Below are 20,547 nucleotides of genomic sequence, written 5' to 3'. Positions count from 1 at the left end.
CCCTCCCGCCTTCCCCGCACCCCCGGGCCTGGGCGGGCGCGGCGCGGCGCGGCGCGGCGGCAGCTCCGTGGTGCAGGTGCGGGCCTTTGGCGGGACGGGGCCCCCCCGCCCGCCTCACGCGCGGCCGCGCCCCGTCCCGCACGCCATCCGGGGAGGGGGGGGGAGGGGGCAGGGGGAAGGGTAGGGGGGATGTGCGTCGGGCCGCGTCCCTGATGCCGGGGGCGCGGGGCAGGCACCCCCGCCCCACCTCCCCGCGGCGGGCGGGGTCCCGCAGGGGCTGCCCCACCTTCCCGCCTGCGGGCCGCACGCCGGCCCCGCGCGCCCATTGGCCGGGAGGCCTGGGGCCCCGCTCGCTATTGGCTGGCCCTGCCCCGGCGGCCCCGCCCCCAGCCCGGGGCCCGCGGCCGGGCCGGCGGGAGCCCCCGGCCCTGGGGTGAGCCCTCCCCGCTTCTTCCCCCCCACCCCCCCCGCAGGGGCGGGAGTCCCGGCCCTGCCATGGCCCCAGCGGGCTGTGGGGCGCTCCTGGGCCTGGCCCTGTGTGCCGCGGCCGGCGCCGCTTTCCTCTACCACGACTACTGTGTCATCGGGGCGGGCCCCGCCGGCCTGCAGGCAGCCTATTTCCTCCAGCGGGCAGGCCGGGACTACGTGGTCTTCGAGCGGAGCCACGCTCCGGGCAGCTTCTTCGCCCTCTACCCGCGCCACCGCAAGCTCATCAGCATCAACAAGCGCTACACGGGCAAGCGCAACGGCGAGTTCAACCTCCGCCACGACTGGAACTCCCTCCTCAGCCACGACCGGCGGCTGCTTTTCCCACGCTACTCCCGCGACTTCTTCCCGCCCGCGGACGCCATGGTGCGTTACCTGGAGGACTTCGCCTCCCGGCTGAGGCTGCGGGTCCGGTACAACACGGCCATCGTGCACGTGACGCTGGAGCGGAGCCGGCAGGCCTGGAGCGGCCACTATTTCCTCCTGACTGACCAGGACCGGCAGAACTACAAGTGCAGGTAATGGGGCACGTGCAGGGCTAGCCACACTCTGCCTGGGTGTCTTTGGAGCCACAAAATCACAGAGTAAGTTAGTAGGTTGGAAGAGACTGACAAAAGGTCGTTTAGTCCAAGCGCCCTGCCCAGAGCGGGGCCGGTGACATCAGGTTGCTCAGAGCCTTGCCCTGCGGAGGCACAAGTATCCCCAAGGATGGAGATGTCACAGGCTCTTGGAGCTTTAACCGCTGTTACAAGGGAAAAACACATTTTGCTGGGATCAGCCGGGTGGGTGGGCGGAATGACTGCTCCTGGGAAGGCGTTGCCTTTCACAAGCAGTGCTGTGCCTTGAGCAGCTGAACAGCTGGCAGGGAAGTCAGAGACTGGCTGTGATCGCCATCACCGCTGGTTCCCTCCTTGATAGGCAAGCTTGAAATCACTTTTGTTTTAATGCTAAGTATGAAAGAAATATGAAACCTATGAAAGAAATAACCTATGAAAGAAATAACTTGGTCGTACTTGCAGCCACTGCTGCCTTCATTCCAAGCTCGAGTGAGTCAGTGTGGTGCCACCTCACTTGCAGTAACCTAGATGTGTGTCCCAGCCAAGTGAAGCCCTGGGCTAGCACGGAGGTGGCAGGGGGAACTGGAGAAAACTGTGGCCATTGGGGTAGATGGAGAAATAACCCCCAAGACTGCAGGTCCCTGAATTCCCCTTCCCTTTGTCATGCTTATGAGTGTGTATCCTGTACCGCCACTGAGCTGCATTCCTAAAAACCTTGAAGCTGCTCATGTGAACATATGGAGTGTATTTCTCACCTCTCCTGAGAAGCTCAGCTCTATGGCAGCCGCTCGTGCTGGCTGTCACTTGGAGGTGCACTGGCTGGCAGGCTCAGAGGGGACAGAAGGCAATCCTGGACACCCACACACAGCAAGCAAGTTGCTCTTGGGAGCTGCGTGAGCATGGCTGGGACAGCAGACGGTGGTACTAGCCTTGGCTGCCTGGTGTTTCTGTCTAAGTCACAAAAATGTCCCTGAGATTCAAGTAAAAGTTCTTACAGAGAGATAACAGAGGGACTTAGTGTTAACAATTAATGATGTTGCTAACAGGTTTTTATGGCTAGGGGTTACATTTTAAAGTACCAAAGCCATTTCTTTTCAGTCCCTCTTAAAAATTAATTTATGTTCTGCTGTACTAAAAGGCAACAAAAATTTTAAATCGAAGTAATTTTTTATGCAACATGTAATCAGGCTATGAAACTGTACTGTACTATCTCGTTAGTGAGTACGTATGAGTAGTACTTGCACACTCATGAATAACAGATGGAGACGTATGTGTTCGGCACCCACGCTGACTTTTGCTATATACAACAGCATTCCTAGCACTCCGCGTTGGCCTGAGGATAGGGAATAGAGGAGCAGGTCATGAGGCAAAGCTGAGGAGAGGTTTCTTTTGAAACCATGAGCTGTGCAGCTGATCCAGCATATCTGCAGGTGACACATCACAGTTGTCTTCTGCAGCGGGAGGAGGAAGGAGTGATGAGATGGAGCACAGACCCATTCCAGTAATTCCCGCATTCCTTAGCGCTATCCCTGTTTTTGCAGCTCCTTGTTGGTCGCCACTGGGACGTGGGTCCCCAACGTAGTCAACTTTCCTGGCTCAGAGTATGTTGAGGGCTATGAGACTGTGTCCATCAACCCGGAGGATTTTGCTGGCCAGACTGTGTTGATCTTGGGCCGAGGGAACTCGGCTTTTGAGACAGCAGAGAACATTCTGGGCGTCACAAATTTCATCCACATGGTGAGCAGGTCCCGTGTGCGCCTCTCCTGGGCCACTCACTACGTCGGGGATCTGAGGTAGGAAGCTACTCCTCTTTCTCTTCCTAATGCTGCTGGAGTTATAACCACAGGGAACCACTTCTTGCCTAGGTGACAAGACGGACTGGCACAGAAGGTGCTGTGGTCTTGGGGGTCACAGAGGAAACATGGGGCCTTCTATCTTTAGTTCCTTGTTTTAAAGCAGTCCAGGTTGCAGATACTGAACACAGAAGCTTGATGAAAGCTCTTTGGGGTTTGTGTGAGATAGGAAAACATCCCCTTGGAAACTGTATAATTTAGAAGTGCTGACTCCCAAGTTTTTCCCTCATTTGCAATCACAGAGGACAGCTGAGAGGTTGACCATCCTGCAAGGGCTGTGTTACTGTTCCTGTGAGCTCTGGGGGTTACCTTTGCACTGAAGGGGAGCATGGGATGCCTGGAAAACATGTCTCACTTCCAGCTGCTGAGACTGAACCATGGATCCCACCTCTCCTCCTTTCTTCTAGCCCTTCTTACATTCCCCTGTTCTTCACAGAGCAATTAACAACGGCCTGCTGGACACCTACCAGCTGAAATCTCTGGATGGGCTGCTAGAGGGCGACCTGGAGGATCTGGCTATTGTCAAGGACAAGAAAGGGAAGCTGCACATCACGCTCCGGTTCTACCTGGAGGACAGAAACACCAGCGCAGGTGTCGACTCCATCACCCTCCCACAGGATGAGCTGGATAATTTTGCCACCCGCGCACCTTACGACCGTGTCATCCGCTGCCTGGGCTGGAAGTTTGACTTCTCCATCTACAACAGGTGAGGGAGAACAAGGATCTCCAGGGAAGCAGGTATTTAGAGCGACAGACTAAGAAGGGCCTGACTAGAGAGCAATGGGAAGGGCATGTCCTCTCCTGACAGCATGGCCCAGACTCCACGTGCTGTGAGCTACCTGCTGCTGCACAGTCCTTGGTTTACCCTGCAGCTGTGTCCATGTCCCAAGGGGAACATGTGTGCCACAGACTTCTGACCAACAGGCTGACCTAGACCTGGGTGACACAGGAGAAGCTTGTGCCTTAAGAACTTAACATCCTGACTTGCCAGGTCATGTAGGGAAGGCTAGCAACACTTTCTCTTTTGGGGTGTTTATTTTTGAATGAGGATGGGACCGATACAGATCCCTACAGAAGAGTTTTGCTGGCTGTTTTTCCCTGAGGATGCAGCCTTCACTCCACCTTGGTTTGTCTCTTAGTACATCCTGCAGTTGAAAATGATACTGCTAACTTCACTGTCTTCCAAAATCCACTGCCAGTGGCTTAGGCTGGAACTTGATCTTGTCCAAAGCTACCTTGAGATGAGCACCCTTGTCTTCTGGAACATCCTTGCTGGCTTTATGCTCTTGGGAAAGTATTTACTACTGAAGGCAGTGGGGGCATGAAGCACTGTCCTGCAGTGGCTGCAAAATAATGTGTGCCTTATCAGAAACACTTTTCATTTTTCCACCCCTGCCCTTCCTGACAGCCTGCTCTTCTCTTTTGCACATCAGATCCCTTAAATTGATGCCAGGAAAAGGGACTAAAAAGAAGTATCCTCAGATCAAACCTAGTTACGAGTCCAGAGGCACTCGAGGGCTTTTTGTTCTCGGCACTGCTAGCCACTCTGTTGACTTCAGGAAATCTGCTGGGGGCTTTATCCATGGATTCCGGTATACAAGTGAGTACTGGGGTGTACAGGAAAGGCTGAGGAGGGAATTGTTCCCGTCTTCAAAGGAACAACTCACCACTTACAGCTGGAAAGAGATCACCCTTAGTCTTGTGCTGGCAGTAAGAACACCAAAACAGCCAAGCTGCAGTTGCATCATCTGAAGTGGAGGAGAAATGACGTGGGGTCATATCTGAATCAGTTTTTGGTTGCCTGTCTTTTGTTTTGTCTAATGTCTCTCGTGCTCCTTGCCTCTTATTTATGTAACACAGTAGATTTCTGCCTGCCAGATGCTTGCCTCCTGACAGGCTGTGGGTGAGAAGTCTGTGCTGTGGAGTTAAACCCAGCGGCTTTGGGCATTAGAGGGTATTTCCATCTTTATGTGTGTGTGCCCAACCTTATCATTAAAGGACTGCTCAGAAGTAATGAAATATCCCTGAGGATCCCCCCGCCCCCTCACCAACCACTTAGCATCACATCAGCTTTCAGAGGGCATCTCCACTGCAGTTCCCAGCGATTGGGGTGGGAGATCCTGAGCACGGATGAGCTGTAAAGCTTATTTATTGTGTCTTGCCAGTATCTGTGCGTGCTGCAGCAGAGCAGCCGGGTAGGGGTAAGCTTGGATTTTTTAAATAAGCTGTCTTTTGTTTCTATCCATGTCTTAGCTCGTGCTGTCCACCGCCTATTGGAAAACCGTCACCATGGTGTCCCCTGGCCAACCACAGTCTACCCTATTACACAGCTGACCAATTCCATCATCAAGCGGGTGAACGAAGCCTCAGGCCTCTACCAGATGTTCAGTGTCCTGGCTGACATCATACTGCTGAGAGAGTGAGTGAGTGAGTAATTATTCTCAGCACTGCGCGCTCCATTGTCTCATTCCTTTTTCTTTACCATTGCTTCCCGTGGTGCCACCACACAAATTGCTCCCTTGCTTCCTAAGGACCTTACCATCATGTAGGCAGCCACCTCAAACCCTGTACCACTGCCATGACTAACGCCAGTATGCCAAATCCTGCCAATTATTTCTCTCTCTTAAGGGGCTGAAATGATCCAGATCTTCCCTCTAGGCTCAGAGGTGTAGTCGCCTTTTACTGTCCCCAGAGAAAAGCTTTCCTTGAGCAGTGCTCATTTAGAGAGGAATCCCATCATCTGGGATAATAATGGAGTCTTGTAACTATATCTGCAGCCTTCTTAAGTTCTGCATCAAGTCCAGCTCAGATCTGTCATGACCAAAAATAATTACTATCTCATGGCTCTTTGGCCTCAGCCTCAACCAGCTGAGGGGGTGTTAGATCCCAGCTGGCTTTTCTCTGGTGGAAAAGTCTGATGGTTGTGATTGCAATTCACAGGAATGCCACAGCATTTGAATATCTGGAAGAGTACCCAGTTGGAGTCCTGGCCGAGCTGGAAATGCAGACAGGAAGAAAGGCTCCCAATGGGTTGTTTGTCATCGTCATGGAGTATGGGAGGAATTTCTCTGGAGCTGACAAGGATGTCTTCTACTACAACCGAGCTGTGGGAGAGGCACAGCATGCCTGGCAGTCCAACTTTTTGCACCCTGTTATATACTATTACAAACGTCTCCCAACAGGTAGGCTCCCCTGCCTCTCCCTGCTAATTTTCTTATACAAGTGAAACAAAGAAGGATGAAGATACTTCAGAGCCAAAGAAGATGGGGGGGTGGGTGGTACCTGAAGACATTGCACACCCTTCTTTTCCACTTTCTTCATATCCATCCTCTGGGACACTCACCACTACTGTGTGACCTCAAGTAAAAGCTGGGAGATGGTAAGAAGTTTCCATCAGTGCGACTGATAGGAGGTGTGGGGTTGGAGAGATTGTACTGGGGAGGTCATATTTGAGAATAGGAACAAACAGATGTGCTGGGAACTGCCCTGTTCCGAAAAAGAGGAACGCCGCTTCCCTTTGGCTGGCACCCTCCATGTACTCTTGCAGAGTCCCAGCAGGTGAGACTGGGCTGCTCAGTGTCACCACCAAAAGAAAGCTGCTCTCTGTGGCCATCTTAGGCCCGAGAGGTCGCTCAGCGGTGGAGGCAGCCAAAGGGAAGGGTTTGAAGATGATTGTTAGAGCCAGCAAACAAGCTTGTTGAGAATACATTTCCTTGGGAAATGAATGTGCTGAACCTTCACCTCCAGAAGCCTAGAGTCAGGGTCTGGCCTGCCTTGCATGGAAAGAAGCCTGATGGGTAGCAGCAGTAAAGCTCAAACACAGCTCAGCCTGTCTGGCAGTCCCTGCCCAAGGGGGGAACAGGAGTGAAATGACAGGAAGCACTGTGGGCAGGGATAAGGGGCAGCTGTGCCATCGCAGGGCTGTCAAGGACAGAGCTAGCAGAAGGGGATTGCAGTGAAAGTAAGGTAGGGATTAAAAAGGTCAGGACAAAAGCTGGAACAGCTGTCATAGCTGCTTTCCACTCCAGAAGCTCTTTTTAATGTCGTTTTGATTCTGAGAGATTCCCTTAATGTTCTCTTGGCAGAGCGTGAGATGAGGCTTCGGCCCCCAGACTGGCCTCTCCCCCGCCCAGATGCCATCCATCACATTGTGGAGGACTTCCTGACAGACTGGACAGCCCCCAACGCTCACATCCTGCCACTGAGGCGGTTTCTGGAGAATTGCCTCGGCACTGACCTGCGCAACTTCTTTGCAGGTAACGTGAGCACAGGGTCGATCGAGGTGGCAGGAGGAGGAACGCAAGGGACACGTGACAGGAGTGATCTCTTCTGCAAATAGCTGAGATCTCCCCATGGGGAGCTGATGGTGTCACCAGCACCAGAGTGCACCGCTGATGCACTCCCCAGGCAGTAAGACGTGCTGGTGCTGTTTGTATGTCCCCAAATAGTCTTTGCTCTTGCTCACCACCAGAGTGAGCCTGCCCTGGACACACCGAGATTTAGGGAAAGGTGAATGAGGTTGGGGTAAATCCCTTTCCTACCTGCAGTTTTCCTTCCTCTTCCGTTATCTGAACATTCCTTTGTGCTACTGGGTACCAGATCACTTTTCATGTCCTGATGATGGGATTGCTTTCCCATGGGAAGTGGAAGAGCTGGAAAACGTCTGCTGCTTCTCTTCCTAGTCTGAAGACTGGTTTGGGAAGCTCATGTGCTGCAGGTGGAAGCAATCCTGTGTTATGGAGAAGATGCCAGAGGACTCCAGTCATCTTCCCTCTTCCTCTCTGCCTTTTCTTCTGAATGAGTCCTCGAGAGTTTATGGGAGTTATTCTCTACAGGGAATCTCTGCTGAGTCTCATTTTTCATCCTTTCCCCTACAGAGTCCTGTTTCCTGTTTGCCCTCACCCGCCAGAAGCTGCCTCCCTGCTGTCAGCAGGGGTATGTGAGGATGCAGGGGCTCCTGGGCAGCAAGAGGCTCCGGCGCCACGCAGCAGAAGCTGGCCTGCTGCAGGACAACACTCTCACAGACCTTTTGGGAGACAGACCCCCTGACAGCTACACAGGGTCACAGGACCAGCTGCTGAGGGACCATGTGATACCGGTTCGTCCGCTGCAGCATCTTGTTAATGCCAAGGATGAGCTTTAACCTGTCTCGCTGCACATGGAAACCCACTGGTGCTGTTGTGACAATATCGTAACAGAGATCCACGGCAGGATTCTGCCCTTTCCCCTGCACCTTCTCCATCCCCTCACCTTCCACTGATCACAAGTTGCCAAAGACCTGCTCAGATCTTGCTGTTACAAAGAGGACCAACGTGCTCTGGAGGATAAGTGAGAGGCCAAAACCTAGTGATGCTGCTGCTCCCACCTTGTCCTTGTTCAGAGCTGCCTGAAGATGGCGTTTTGTCTCCCAGACAAACATCTGCAGCGATGCCCAGGGGTCACAGAAGAGGGTGCAGGAGCACCCGAGTAACTTAAATGTCACATCTCCCTTCAGAGGTGACCTGCTCACAGCCTGTGGCAGCCCAGTGTGGGCTCTCCAGCCCTTGGATGCCATACAGTGCCGTATACTTGAAGATTCATTTGTGCGCCGATCCTTGGAAGTGGTGCTCCAGGCAAACTTCCTGGTATTTCTTCCTGAATTTGAGTTAGGGCAGTTGTGCAGCTTGAGTGAAGAGGGCTGGTTTGTAGTTACTGTAAAGGCGGGATAATTTGTCATTTCCCACAGAGCACTACAAGGGACCCTTTCCTCCACAGAGGATGAGTAGGTTGCCTGGAATGCTTGGGATGCAGAGACTTGAGCTCTCCTCACATTTTCCTTCCCCTGCACCAAGCAGCCTGAAAGGTTAGCCCCTGTCTTTTATAAAGCATGACCAATATTTCTCCTATTTGCACTATGTCCTGTCAAGAAAGTTTTGAGTAGAGTTCGATGTTGTTAAATTGTTTGTCTTCTATTTCTTTCATTCCGCTCTAGTCACCCTCAGCTCTTACCAGCTCTGACTAGGAGGCTGTCGGCACTGTATTGCTCTCTCCATCCCTGCCCGTGTTTGTCACCTCCCTGCATTCCTGTCACCTCAGTGTGGGCTCCTTCCCCTGCCCTGGAGCTGCAAAGGAAGAGCAGTTTTGAGCTCTGCCTTATGGTGTCCTTGTGATCTCAGGAAGGAGGGGCGAGAGGGAACAGGATGTTACCTCCACGCAGGTTTTCCAACCCCTCAACATGTAGAAGGAAGTTCCCCTCTGCATATGTGCTTCCCAATAGCCCAGACTGAGGGGGACTGAAAACTCTCCCAGTCTGTCAAATTCTGTTTCTGTGAAGCCCCAGTTCCTGCCCCACCTCTGCCTCTCAGTGTTTACACACAAGGGGCTGCAGTCACATTCTCCCTTGTTGTTCAGCAGCATCCTTCTGTGGGCTTTATATCCCATTGCCCAGCTCCAAGGCCAGCCTGGGAATGGCTCTCGTGGCCTGTGATTGTCTGGGCAGTGCCACTACTTCTCACAGAACCATGGGCTTGTTTTGGTTGGAAAAGACCTTGGAGAGCATGAAGTGCCACCCTTAACCCAGCACTGCCAAGTCCATCCCTAAACCACGTCCCCCAGCACCACCACATCTTTATGTCTTTCAAATACATCCAGGAATGGTGACTCCACCTCATCCCTGGAGTTCCAGTGACTGGCAGCTATTTCAGTAAAGATGCTGTTCCTATTATCCAACCTAACCCTCCCCTGCTGCAACTGGAGGCCACTTCCTCTTGTCCTGTCGCTGGTCACTTGGGAGAAGGGAGCAACCCCCACCTGACTACACCCTCCTCTCAGGTGGTTGTAGGGAGTGCTGAGGTGCACCCTTGCTGCATCCTTGGCACCGTGGGCTTTCTATCTGGGGATTGTCCACAGGTAGAGAAGAGCCTATGACTGGCTGGGGGTGATGAGCTGTCACCAGGAGCCCGTCTGCTCATTCCCTGCCTGCTCCAGCGTCGAGCACAGCCCGGCCTGCAGGCACCTTCTCCAGGTGTCTCCTCTTGCATCCTCAGATTCCCAAAAGGAGATCTGCAGGCTACGCTCACGGTCTGTGTGGTGCCCTAAAGTGCCATTCTCCTTGATTCTCACCCGCTGGCTCCTCCAGCGTGCTCCATGCCTGCCTTCCAGGACCGGATCCAGGGACATCAACCCCAGAGCTTTCCCCGCCACCGGCTTCCAGCGGCTCCCGGGCCGCAGGACACGAGCTCCCAGCCTGCGAGCCCTTCCGGCCTGCCGGGCCCGGAGCCGCCCGAGCGGCAGCGGGAGGAGCCCCGGCTCCCTGTCACTTCCCACAGGGATCCGATCCCGCCCGCCCGGTTGGGGGGGGGGCGGGGGCCCGGGGGCGGGGCCTGCGGCACGTGCGGGAGGCGCGCCGCCCGATGGAGGGCGCTGAGCCAATCAGCAGGCAGGGCTGGCCCCGCGTGACCCAGCCCGCCGGCCCCCTGGGGGGGGGAGGGCGGGGAGAAGCGGCTTGAGGGATGGCCGCGACGACCAATCAGAGACCGGCCCTCCTGTGGCGGCGGCCAATCGGCGCGCGGGGCGGGGCGGGGCGGGGCGCCCGGCGGAAGTTGGTTGGGGCGCGGGTGACCTCGGGGCGCGGCGAGGTGCGGGCGGGGCTGCGGCCCGGGGGTCCCCCCAGGCCGGGGGGGCGGTCCTGGGGCGCCGGGAGGGCTCGGGTGCCCTGCCCTGCCCTGCGGGGCTGGGGGGAGGCGTCGGGCCCCCTGGCTGCCGTCACCCCGTGTCCCGGGGCCGGAGGAGCGGCGGGAGGCCCTTCCCCAGCGTGCCGGGGAGCTGAGGGTGGAGCCCCACGGCTGGGGGGCCCTTGTCCCACCGCTGGGAGCTGCTGGGGCTTTCTGGCTGAAGCAGGCGGGCCCTGTAGTAGCCGGGGAGCAGGGGTCCCGCGGCGGGGGCTCTGCCTTGTTGGTGGGAAGGAGCGGGCCGGTGGGGGAGGGCCTGTGCTCTGCACGGCGGGGGGAAGCGGGGGCCCCGGGCCTGGGCTGAGGTGGCCTGAATCCCCATAGAAATGGAGAGGGGGTTGAGGTCTGTTAGCTGGGGGCTCCGTGGCTGTGGGGCTGGCGCTGCGGCGGGGTGGCAAGGGCTGGGTGTAGGAAGCGTTCCTGTGCCATGCTGTGTGTGCTTCTGTCCAAGACACCTCCTGGCTTGGAGGCTGCCCTGCTGAGGGGACCCTTAAGCAGGGCATTGCTGCAGTGGGACCAGTTGTGGGGTGCACCCACCTGGCATACCTCCTCCTCTCCCCACAGATGGCCCAGAGGCTGGTGGTCCGGCGGCTGCTGTCCCTCACCCCCAAGGCACTGCCCCCACAGGGCTCTCTGGCACCCCGTGCTCCCCCAGCACCTCCTGGCAGGACCTTCAGCACCTCAGCAAGCTGCAGGAGCACCTTCAATGTGCAGGATGGCAGTGACTTCCAGGACCGGGTGGTCAACAACCCCAAACCCGTCGTGGTGGACTTCCACGCGCAGTGAGTTCCTCTCATGGCCCTTGCTGCTGGGTGCCTGGACTTAAAGGGTGCTTCTGCCCCTACAGAGCAATCCATAGAGGTTTCACCCATCGGGTTGTACCACTGTGGGTGTAGCTACTGCCTGCAGGAGCGTAGAACACAAATGCCAGGAAGGTGTTCCCTGGGGTGGTGTAGCTGCACCTCCCGAGTAACTCGGGTGTCACGCTGGCCCCGGTGTTTGCATCATCCTGCAGAAGACACCTCAGGAAAAAGCTCCAACATCTCCTTGTCTTAGCTTCCTGGGTTAAACGTCCTCTTAAAAACACTACACGATGTTAACAGCCACGAAGGGCGCTGTGCTTGGTGTGCCCCTGCACCACTGTGTGGTGTCTGTCCAGCTTTTCCAGGCTGTGTGCTCTGGAGCCAGGGCTCCTGACAGCTTTGTACATTAGCAACAGCCCCATGAGACCCACAGCAGCGTTTGTCATCAGTAAAAACGTTGCCATCCTCTTGCCAGTAAAAATATTCCTAGCTCTTATCTGCTAGGTTAATGATACTGAGGTTCTTTGTTTTCTCAAGTATTCTCAGAGTCCCACAGTTCTGTCCGGTGAGCCTGTTGTGGCTGATTTGGGGCAAACAGGGTATGAAACAGCCCAAAAACTGCTGCTTTTAATACACCAAACTGGCAAACCCCCATGAACATTAATTGCGATCAGCCAAGGAGGAGAGGACAAATACCTGAAACCAGAATCAGAGGGAGGCTGAGGAGAAGCCAAGTTTACTAGAGCTTCAGTTTTTAAAGGAAGGGGCATGTAGAGCTTTAGCTCCTGTTTCCCTCAAAACGAGTAACTTGACAGCATCCTAACTGGTGCAGCTAGAGGATACAGGGGATGTTGTCCGTGTACAGGGTCTCACAAGCTCTGCTGTTGCTGCCCCTGGGTTTGGAATGGGTGGTCTCTCTTTGAGTGGATGTGATGCCTTTTTGCAGCTGAAGAGGAATTTCTGTAAACCCTGCAGTGAGTGTGGAGGGGAAGTCTGAGGGCCTGACAATTGGCATAAGCTGATATGAGCTTGGGCTGCAACCCCGTGCCCAGCAGTGACACTCTAGGGCTGCTCTGTGGTCAGTGGGACCACAGCTCTGCCTGTGCCCTCCAGCAAGGATGCAAAGCAGGGTAGGGGTGACCAGCCAGGAAGAAGGGACAGGATGACCACCAAGGCTGCCAAAGTGGACTGTGGTGTGATCAAAATGACATCAAAAGTACCACAAATTCTGAGTGGTGACCTCTCCTTCCACTCAATGCCCTCCCACCAAAACACATGCAGAGAAAGAACCCTTTGGCAGTGCCTTTGGTGAGAGAAACATTTTTCTAAGCTGTGATTTGGGAATGTGTTTCCAGGTTGGCTCTCAAATGGGAACAGTGATGGTGGTAAAGGCACTAGCATACCAGCAAGCTTTCCACAGCCACTGCTGTGCTTGCTGCCTCAAACTCCCCCTCTTCTCTTTCTCCATCAGGTGGTGCGGCCCCTGCAAGATCCTAGGCCCCAGGTTAGAGAAGATGGTGGCCAAGCAGGAGGGGAAGGTGCTGATGGCCAAAGTGGACATTGATGATCACACAGACCTTGCTATTGAGTATGAGGTAGGAGCTGGAAAAGTACAAACTTTTTTTTTGCTGGCATTTCAAAGAAGTCCCTCCCTGGGGATGGGTGTGACTGCAAGGCAGTGGCATTTCTGGGGAGGGGAAAACCAGTGCCTACAGGTTCCTGATCCTCTGGTCACTCATTAGTAGGTGGATTCCTCTGCTTGGCACTCCCCCAGCTCTGATGCTTGTGCTTAGCATCACCACCTCTAATCCTGCAGAAATGTGTCTTCTAAGCCTCTGAAGCAGGTGTTTATCAAAGCAAATGTTTGCCTGGCCTCGGGGAGCCCTGAGCACCTACAGTGTTTTACTGCATGCATGGACTGCTCAGGTGCAGGGCAGCAATGTGGACTACCAAGCCCCACTCTGTTCTGCTCTTGAACACAGTTCTTCCAGCCAGCCTGTCCTCTTTCCCTTCCTTGTTTGGGATTTCTTGCTGGGTGACAATGTCCCATCCTTAAGCCACAGCACAAGGAGGCACTGTGGGTTTTGTCTGCACAGGTGGAAGCCAGGTCTGAGGGAGGGACTTTTTACAAGGGTATGTAGTGATAGGATTGAGAGATAAAGAGTTTTAAGCTGGAAGAGGGTAGATCTAGGTTAGACATTAGGAAGAAATTATTTCCTGTGAGGGTGGTGAGACCCTGGCACAGGTTGCCCAGGGAAGTTGTGGATGCCCCATCCCTGGAAGTTTTCAAAGCCAGGTTGGATGGGGCAGCCTGGTCTAGTGGCAGGTGTCCCTGCCCATGCAGGGGGGTTGGAACTAAATGATCTTTAAGGTCCCTTCCAACCCAAACCATTCCATGAGCACACGTAGGGAACAGGGGCATGTCCCGGTCTTGAGGAGCACGGGCCTTGGTGATTACGCTAGTTTTTCTCATGCCTGTTGTGTATGTTCCTTGCACTGCCTTGCTCATAGGAAGAAACAGTGTGACTGGAGACTACCACAGCCTTGTTTTTTCTGATGTATTTATCTTTTCCCTGTGACAGTGATAAGGTAGCTTGAAAAACACATTAATCCTTCTGACAACTGTGCTTGACCCTGTTGTCTCTCCTTGTAAACAACAACACGGTCTGCAGAGTCAGGGCATCCTGCTGCTGTCTTTTACAGGGAAGGATGTGCTTCATTTTCACTTGGGTACCACGCAGACAGAGCTGCTCCCCCTCCCCAGATGAAGTTCTACTCCCAGGGCAGCCCTTTGCCCAGCAAAGTGTGAACCATCTCCTGAGCAAGCTGTCATTTTGTTGAGCCTGGAGGAGATGCTCTGTGCTGCACCCACACCCTGCTGGGTCAGAAGGAGAAGGAAGTGGAAACAGCTTGTTCCCTCCCACTCTTTCCCAAGTAGACCTTTCTGCCTGTGCTGTGGTGGTGTGTTCACCCAGCTGGTGCCCACAAACATGACTTGCAGCTTCCACAAGTTGAGCTTGAGAGCCTCCAGTTCTCTCCTCAGTGGTGGCTGTGCTGGCAGATATGCCCCAGGCCAAGAAACATGGCTTCTGGCTCCTGAGCAGGGCTGGGTTTTGCAAGCCTGAAGGCTACATAGCTGGAGGGTGCTGGTGAGAAGTTGACGAGGTTGAGGTTGGATTTAAAAAAGTCTGTAAACCCTAATACAAGGCCCTGGTAGCACCCACCCTAAGGAAGAAAGGAGAAGAGAATAGATATTATTAGCTTAACTCTTGTATTGTTCCAAGCCTTCCAGTAGATAGAATTAGCTGGGATTACAAGAGGATAATCTCAGATGGCTGGAAAATGGCAAACAGTGTGTGTGCATGTGAAGGAAGGTCTTTAAAAAGAGGCTGAAATTGACAGAGTTGTGCAGGTTTGATGGCAGGCTGTGTGTGCTCTCCCACCAGACAGTGAGTGAGCAGCTGCACTCCCTGCTGCGTGCACACTTTTGTCCACAGGGTCTGTGTGTGCAGCCCTGGTGGCACAGGTGCAGGCAGGATTCAGGCTGCAGGCAAGGGCTGGCTTCCAGCAATTAATCCTGGAGCCTTACATATAAACATGATGAAGTTTTTGTTTTGCAGGAGGGCCTGGGGATTGTTGCTTGCATCCTCTGCTCTGAGTGATGCAGGGACCATTATCCCTGTGGCTAAGACCCCATCTCTTGGCAGTGTCTGTCACTAGGGCAGCTGCAAATGGGTGGAGGTAAAGGAGAAATTTTTGCTTTGCTCTTCATAGTTTGGGGCATCCTTTTCAAGGCAGAAGTTTGTTCATGCACTGTGGTTTTGCTTCATCTTCTGTGAAGTTGCTGGTTAAGGAGATGTGAGCATCAGGGCTGAAGGGAAGACACCAAATTGAGATCAAAGAGGCACAAAAGGTGTTTTTTGGGAGAGATCAGAAAAACCAAAGGTGGTGTTTGGGAGGGATCAGGAAAGGTGTATTTTTTTTTTTTTGCAACCATTCCACCAGGGAACAGATGTCTGCAGGCTGAGAAAGTTCTAGTTTTAGGGTCCATTCCACTCCCCAACTCCTCCATTAGCTGCCAGGAAGTCTCCTTCCATCCATGTTTCTTCCCCTGCCCACGCACGCAACTCCCATCTTGCTGCCTGATTGCACAATGTCCTCTTCAGCAGCCTCCTTAGTGCAGGAGGAGGCAGGGTGAGGGGGAGGGACCCCCTGGAAGAGCTGAGGAATGCCAGTGCATTCCTTTACAAGCACTGCTGTCCCCCCACCTGCCAGTGGCTCCCAGTCATCCCAGTTTAGCACAAAGCAGGGCTGCATCTCCTGCAACTAGAAACATCCCCAGTGCCCTTCCCCAGCCAGTCATGCCTAGCACAAAAGTTCCTTCTCTGGGGATTTCTCCTTTTATCTCACACCTTTCATCCCTGGTTGTGGCCTTTCTCTGCTGCTCCAGCCTGCTCCTGACCTCTCATCCTGAGAGCAGAAAGGGAGAAGGAATACTTTTGTTTTAATTTGCTGTCTCTTAAAACTCCTCAGATTCATCTCTTGCCTTGGCCTGTTGGCCGCATGCGTGGCCACTGGGAAAGGGCAGCTCCTTCTCCAGTCCCTACAGGCGGACACCTTGGGAATTGCTGCTGGACACAGGGAGGGTTGTTCACCAGCAGAGCTCAGTACTGTTTTATGCCTCATTCTGAAGCCCAGGTGAAATCCTTCCCTCTGCTCCATTGTGTGGTATCCCAGCTTGTATAAGAGCCCTGGTTTCAGATGGGAGAGAATTCCCTTGGTACAGGTCCTGCCAAGAATAGCCTGGATGGAATTATTTATCTATGTGGTCAGCACTGATCAAAAGCAGCCTGACCTTTTCTCTAGAAAAGCTCTTGAGGGAGGAGGAGGGTTTGTTTATGTTCAGTGCAGATGGGATCAAAAAAAAAAAAAGAAGGAAAATTTTTAAAAAGGGGGAAAAAAAAAAAGGCCCCAACTTTGCATTCTAGAAATTCCCATGACATTTGCTTCTCAAGCAGCAAAACACAGTATGTGCTCTGTTAAGGGGCTGCCCTTGCTGCAGCCAGCAGGAAGGAAGCTGTCAAAATCATCGTGTTTTCTGGGCTGAAGCACATTGCTCAGTGCCCTTGGTGACAGAGTCACAGGGTGGTTGGGGTTGGAAGGGACATCTGAAGATAACTTAGTCCACCCCCCCTGCTAGAGCAGGATCACCTACAGTAGATCCCACAGGAGCACATCCAGATGGGTTCTGAATGTCTCCAGGATGGAGACTCCACGACCTCTCTGGGCAGCCTGTTCCAGTGCTCTGTTATTCTCACAGTAAAAAAGTTATTCTTTATGTTTAACTTGAACCTCATATGCTCCAGCTCGTGCCCATTGCCCCTTCTCCTGTCATTGGACACTGCAGAAAAGAGACTGGTCCCATCTCCCTGACACCACCCTTCAGATATTTATAAGCGTTCATGAGATCCCCCCTCAGTCTCCTCCAGGCTAAACAGACCCAGATCTCTCAGCCCTTCCTCATAGGGCACATGCTCCATTCCTCCAATCATTTTTGTGGCCCTGCACTGGAGTTTTTCCAGTAGTTCCTTATCCTTTTTGAACTGGGGAGCCTAGAATTGGATGCAGTATTCCAGATGTGGCCGTACCAGGGCAGAATAGAGAGGAAGGATAACCTCCCTTGACTTACTGGCCATACTCTTCTTGAGGCACCCCAGGATGGCATTGGCCTTCTTGGGCAGCAGTGCACATTGTTAGCTCATGGTCAGCCACGGGTCCTCACCCAGCTCTTCAGTGCCAGCCCCAGACCTGCCACCCATTCTTGGGGTTTGTTCACCAGTACAAAAACAGAAAGAGATGGTGGGATCAAGGCTGTGTGGGTCCTGGGTCAGCATACAGAGTCCTGTAACTTGGTGTTAGCTGCTTGCTTCTCTGTAGTGCTTCAAAGAGTTGCTTGTTCCTTGTCCAGGCTCTAAGGCCTGATGCTTGCAGTTGGTTGGGCATGCTGGTTTTTTTGGATGGAGTTGAGGCAACTCTGCTCATTATTTAACCACTTTGCAAACCAGAGGGAGGGTCAGTGATGCTTTGCCCTTCAGTCCTTTCTCACCCGTAAAATCAAAAGGGAGCAGCTTTCTGAGGAGCAGCTGAGGGAACTGGGGTTGTTTTGCCTGGAGAAAAAAGGCTGTATCACTCTTTACAAAAAGCTGAAAGGAGGTTGCAGTGAGGTGGGTGTTGGTCTCTTCTCCCAAGTAACAAGTGACAGAACAAGAGGAAGTGGCCTCCAGTTGTGCCAGGAGGCTTAGATTGGATATTAGGAAAAATTTATTCACCGCAAGGGTTGTCAGGCACTGGAACAGGCTGCCCAGGGAAGTGGTGGAGTCACCACCCCTGGAGGTGTTTAAAAGCCGTGTGGATGGCTTAGGGACATTGTTTAGTGGTAGACTTGGCAGTGTTTGGTTAAGGGTGGACTTGATGATCTTCCAGTGTCTTTTCCAACCAAAAAGATGTGATGATTCTATGTTGGTGGCACCATCGCCAGCCCTGGCTGGGGTCGGAGCCCTCGGGATCCGCTCCTGCCTGTCACTAGGAGGTGCTGAAGATCGTGCCTTACAGCAGCCCCGGCGCTCCCATCCCCTCAGATGAGACAGACTGCTGGGAGCCACGCCGGGCTGGCCGGCCAGGACCGGGTGGGAAGGGAAGCACAAAATGTCCCTTTCATCTCAGGCTGCCGATGGGAGAAAAGCCAGCCCTCTGGCGGGTTTCCCAAGGAAGGATTTGCAAATCCTTGCTGGCATCAGGGCTGGCAGCGCAGGCAGGAAGGCCCTGCAGGCTGGCGGGGAGTCAGCAATCCAGATAAGGACAAGACGTGTTTCAGAGGGGAGGCTTTGCCGAGATGAGGACATCAAAGCTGTGGTGTCAGAAACACAACCAGATCTCCCCATTGCTGCAGCTCTCTGAGCGCTGGTTGCTCTTTCTCTCAGTCGTGTCCCCAGGGTCTCTGATGTTGCTGGTCAGCTGGCAAGTCCCTGGGGAGTGTTGTCATTTCCCCTGCTGTTCTCTTGGATAATTCTCAGAAAACTTTGTTTTGGGCTACGAAAGCAGTGCCCGGGGCAGCACAGCTGCCTGTTGGCTCTGTTCAGAGGGACTTTTTTTACTTCTTACTTAATCGTCAGGGATCTGCAGTGGACAGCCACTGGTGTGTGACCAGCTAAACCACTGAATAAAGAAGAAGATAATTAAAGATGGGTTGGAGGGCATTGTCATTACCATGGTAGGATGGAGCAGGAAATCTGCCTGTGCAGTGATGGGTGGGAAACACTCCTCCAGCTTCAGTCCTGTTTGGAGAAGGACACAGATCCAGTTGGATACCACCCTGGCTGTAAAATGTCCAAAGGTCACCACATCTGAGAGGTGTCCTCATAAAAGACTGCATTTGTTTGCTTATGATAGGACAAAAGGGAAGGAGAAGAGGAATTTGTACTTGAGGGGGGGGAAACTTTGTGTTTGTTTTTCTGTTAGCTTTGGGTTTGACTTCAAAATTCTGGGCCTTACTTAAACGCAAAAAGCTGCTCAGACTTAAGCAGTGCAATGTAAAGTAATGCAGAGATGAGGCCACAGGGAGAGGAGGAACATGGAGCTTGGCTGGCCTGTGTTTTGTGAGCAGACATGTTGCCTTTGATCAGTATATGCTCAGCTCCTGTGTAGCCACTTCTGTAAAGCTCTATTTGGGGCCTGGGTGCAGCTGGGCTCCCTGCAGCCTCTGCTCACGAGTGTCTCCCTGTTTCTTTTGCTCCCAGGTGTCAGCAGTGCCAACCGTGCTGGCTATGAAGAATGGAGACGTTGTGGATAAATTTGTGGGGATAAAGGATGAGGATCAGCTGGAGGCATTCCTCAAGAAACTCATCGGAGCCTGAAGTAAAAGGGTGGCTGTACCTCTGCCTCTGGACATGTCCACATCATGCATTCCGTGCTAGGGAGAGCTGAACTGCTTGCCTGGGGTTTTCTTCTGGTTTGGTTTTTTTTTTTTGGGATGGATGGTGTTGTAATCTTTCCCTCCCACTCCCCCTTCTCTCGAGCAGCAGTAGTTGTAAAAAGCGCCGAGGAGCAGGGCTGATTATTCTCAAAATGGGGAATGCGGCTGGAATTAGGAGCCTTTGTTTATCAGCAAAGAGCTGACGTGCAGAGCTGCTGCTGAGTTAAGAGGAGGAATGTTTTTCTCTTTGCCTAGCATCTGATAGCCCAGAGCAGAGGGCAGCTGCTCCCTGCAAGATGTGGGTACATACCTACCCTGGGTGGGTTTGTTTAAAGCTGAGAATGCCTCTGCCTTGTCTGTGAAACCTATCTCTGTGTCCCTCTGTTCTTGTGTTGCTGGGACAGGTACAACTCCTCCACAAATCCATGGGCTCCCGTAATGATTTTTTTAAGAGAAAATAGAAGTATTTTATGGATCTCCTTTTGTAGGCCTGTATTAAGGAGAAATTTATCAGTCACTGCTGTCTAGCTGGAGAATAAAACTTAATTCGCAGAAATCACAGGGAAGTCCCTTGTCTGTTCAGAGAGGTGAGGGGGAGTATCAGCAGCACAGTGGCTGGTCTCTAACGATGGATTGGGAGAGCACAGATGATTACATGATCCCTACTAAAAGGTAATGTTCCAAAAACCAAAGAAGTGAATTGCTTTCACGGGGCTTTTGGTGCTGCTTCTAGGACCCCCTTTGAGTGCTGCTGAATCTGGGACACCAGAAGGACTCATCTCATTGTGCACAAAGATCCTGAGCTGTGCTCTCTCTCTCCCTCCATGCTTTCTCACTCCTTTCCGGCCCTAGGAGCCTGAAAGCCTCCCTCTCCCTTGAGTGAATGATTAAATCTGCTCAGGCAGGTGAGCCCTGCCAAAAGGCAGTCTCTTGACTGTAATTGCCCTGACCTTTACACTAAGGAGGCAGTTGAGTGCTCCTATTGCAAGGAGCTGTCAGCCCTTCCCAACTCTTCCTCCTTATTCCCATAAACACCTGCTTCCACTCAACCTGGCTTCTAAGTGTTGCCAGCCTCCTCGTGCACTTGGAGGCAGAGTACAGCACCAGGGCTGATGGCTACTGTAATGCTAAACTCTAGTTTGCTTACCTAAGCTGCATGAGAACATT

At 53.3% G+C, this 20,547-nt stretch overlaps 2 protein-coding genes across 2 annotated transcripts; both read left to right on the top strand.

The window, feature by feature from the left end:
- Positions 1-480: 480 nt before the first annotated feature.
- On the top strand, positions 481-8,833 carry FOXRED2 (FAD dependent oxidoreductase domain containing 2). The gene is made up of 8 exons (XM_051643773.1): positions 481-1,004; positions 2,585-2,836; positions 3,333-3,602; positions 4,330-4,496; positions 5,150-5,315; positions 5,837-6,078; positions 6,982-7,152; positions 7,774-8,833. The coding sequence occupies exons 1-8, from the start codon at positions 496-498 to the stop codon at positions 8,037-8,039; spliced, it is 2,043 nt and encodes a 680-aa protein (XP_051499733.1). The 5' UTR covers positions 481-495; the 3' UTR covers positions 8,040-8,833.
- A 1,628-nt stretch (positions 8,834-10,461) lies between these two features.
- Positions 10,462-19,939, top strand: TXN2 (thioredoxin 2). The gene is made up of 4 exons (XM_051641038.1): positions 10,462-10,512; positions 11,170-11,387; positions 12,880-13,003; positions 19,205-19,939. Exons 2-4 carry the CDS (start codon positions 11,170-11,172, stop codon positions 19,319-19,321), a joined length of 459 nt encoding a protein of 152 aa, XP_051496998.1. The 5' UTR covers positions 10,462-10,512; the 3' UTR covers positions 19,322-19,939.
- Positions 19,940-20,547: the final 608 nt, after the last annotated feature.

This window comes from Apus apus, chromosome 1 (genome assembly GCF_020740795.1).
Source record: "Apus apus isolate bApuApu2 chromosome 1, bApuApu2.pri.cur, whole genome shotgun sequence".
NCBI lineage: Eukaryota > Metazoa > Chordata > Aves > Apodiformes > Apodidae > Apus > Apus apus.
This window is presented reverse-complemented; position numbering and strand designations above follow the sequence as displayed.

What these genes read in the sequence shown, in the direction of transcription:
- FOXRED2 (XM_051643773.1), top strand. Translation starts at nt 496, where the DNA reads ATGGCCCCAGCGGGCTGTGGGGCGCTCCTGGGCCTGGCCCTGTGTGCC. An exon ending in CGGCAGAACTACAAGTGCAG is followed by an intron (nt 1,005 to 2,584) that starts GTAATGGGGCAC and finishes CTGTTTTTGCAG; the next exon opens with CTCCTTGTTGGTCGCCACTG. An exon ending in CCTGCGCAACTTCTTTGCAG is followed by an intron (nt 7,153 to 7,773) that starts GTAACGTGAGCA and finishes TTTCCCCTACAG; the next exon opens with AGTCCTGTTTCCTGTTTGCC.
- TXN2 (XM_051641038.1), top strand. Translation starts at nt 11,170, where the DNA reads ATGGCCCAGAGGCTGGTGGTCCGGCGGCTGCTGTCCCTCACCCCCAAG. An exon ending in GTGGTGGACTTCCACGCGCA is followed by an intron (nt 11,388 to 12,879) that starts GTGAGTTCCTCT and finishes TTTCTCCATCAG; the next exon opens with GTGGTGCGGCCCCTGCAAGA. An exon ending in ACCTTGCTATTGAGTATGAG is followed by an intron (nt 13,004 to 19,204) that starts GTAGGAGCTGGA and finishes TTTTGCTCCCAG; the next exon opens with GTGTCAGCAGTGCCAACCGT.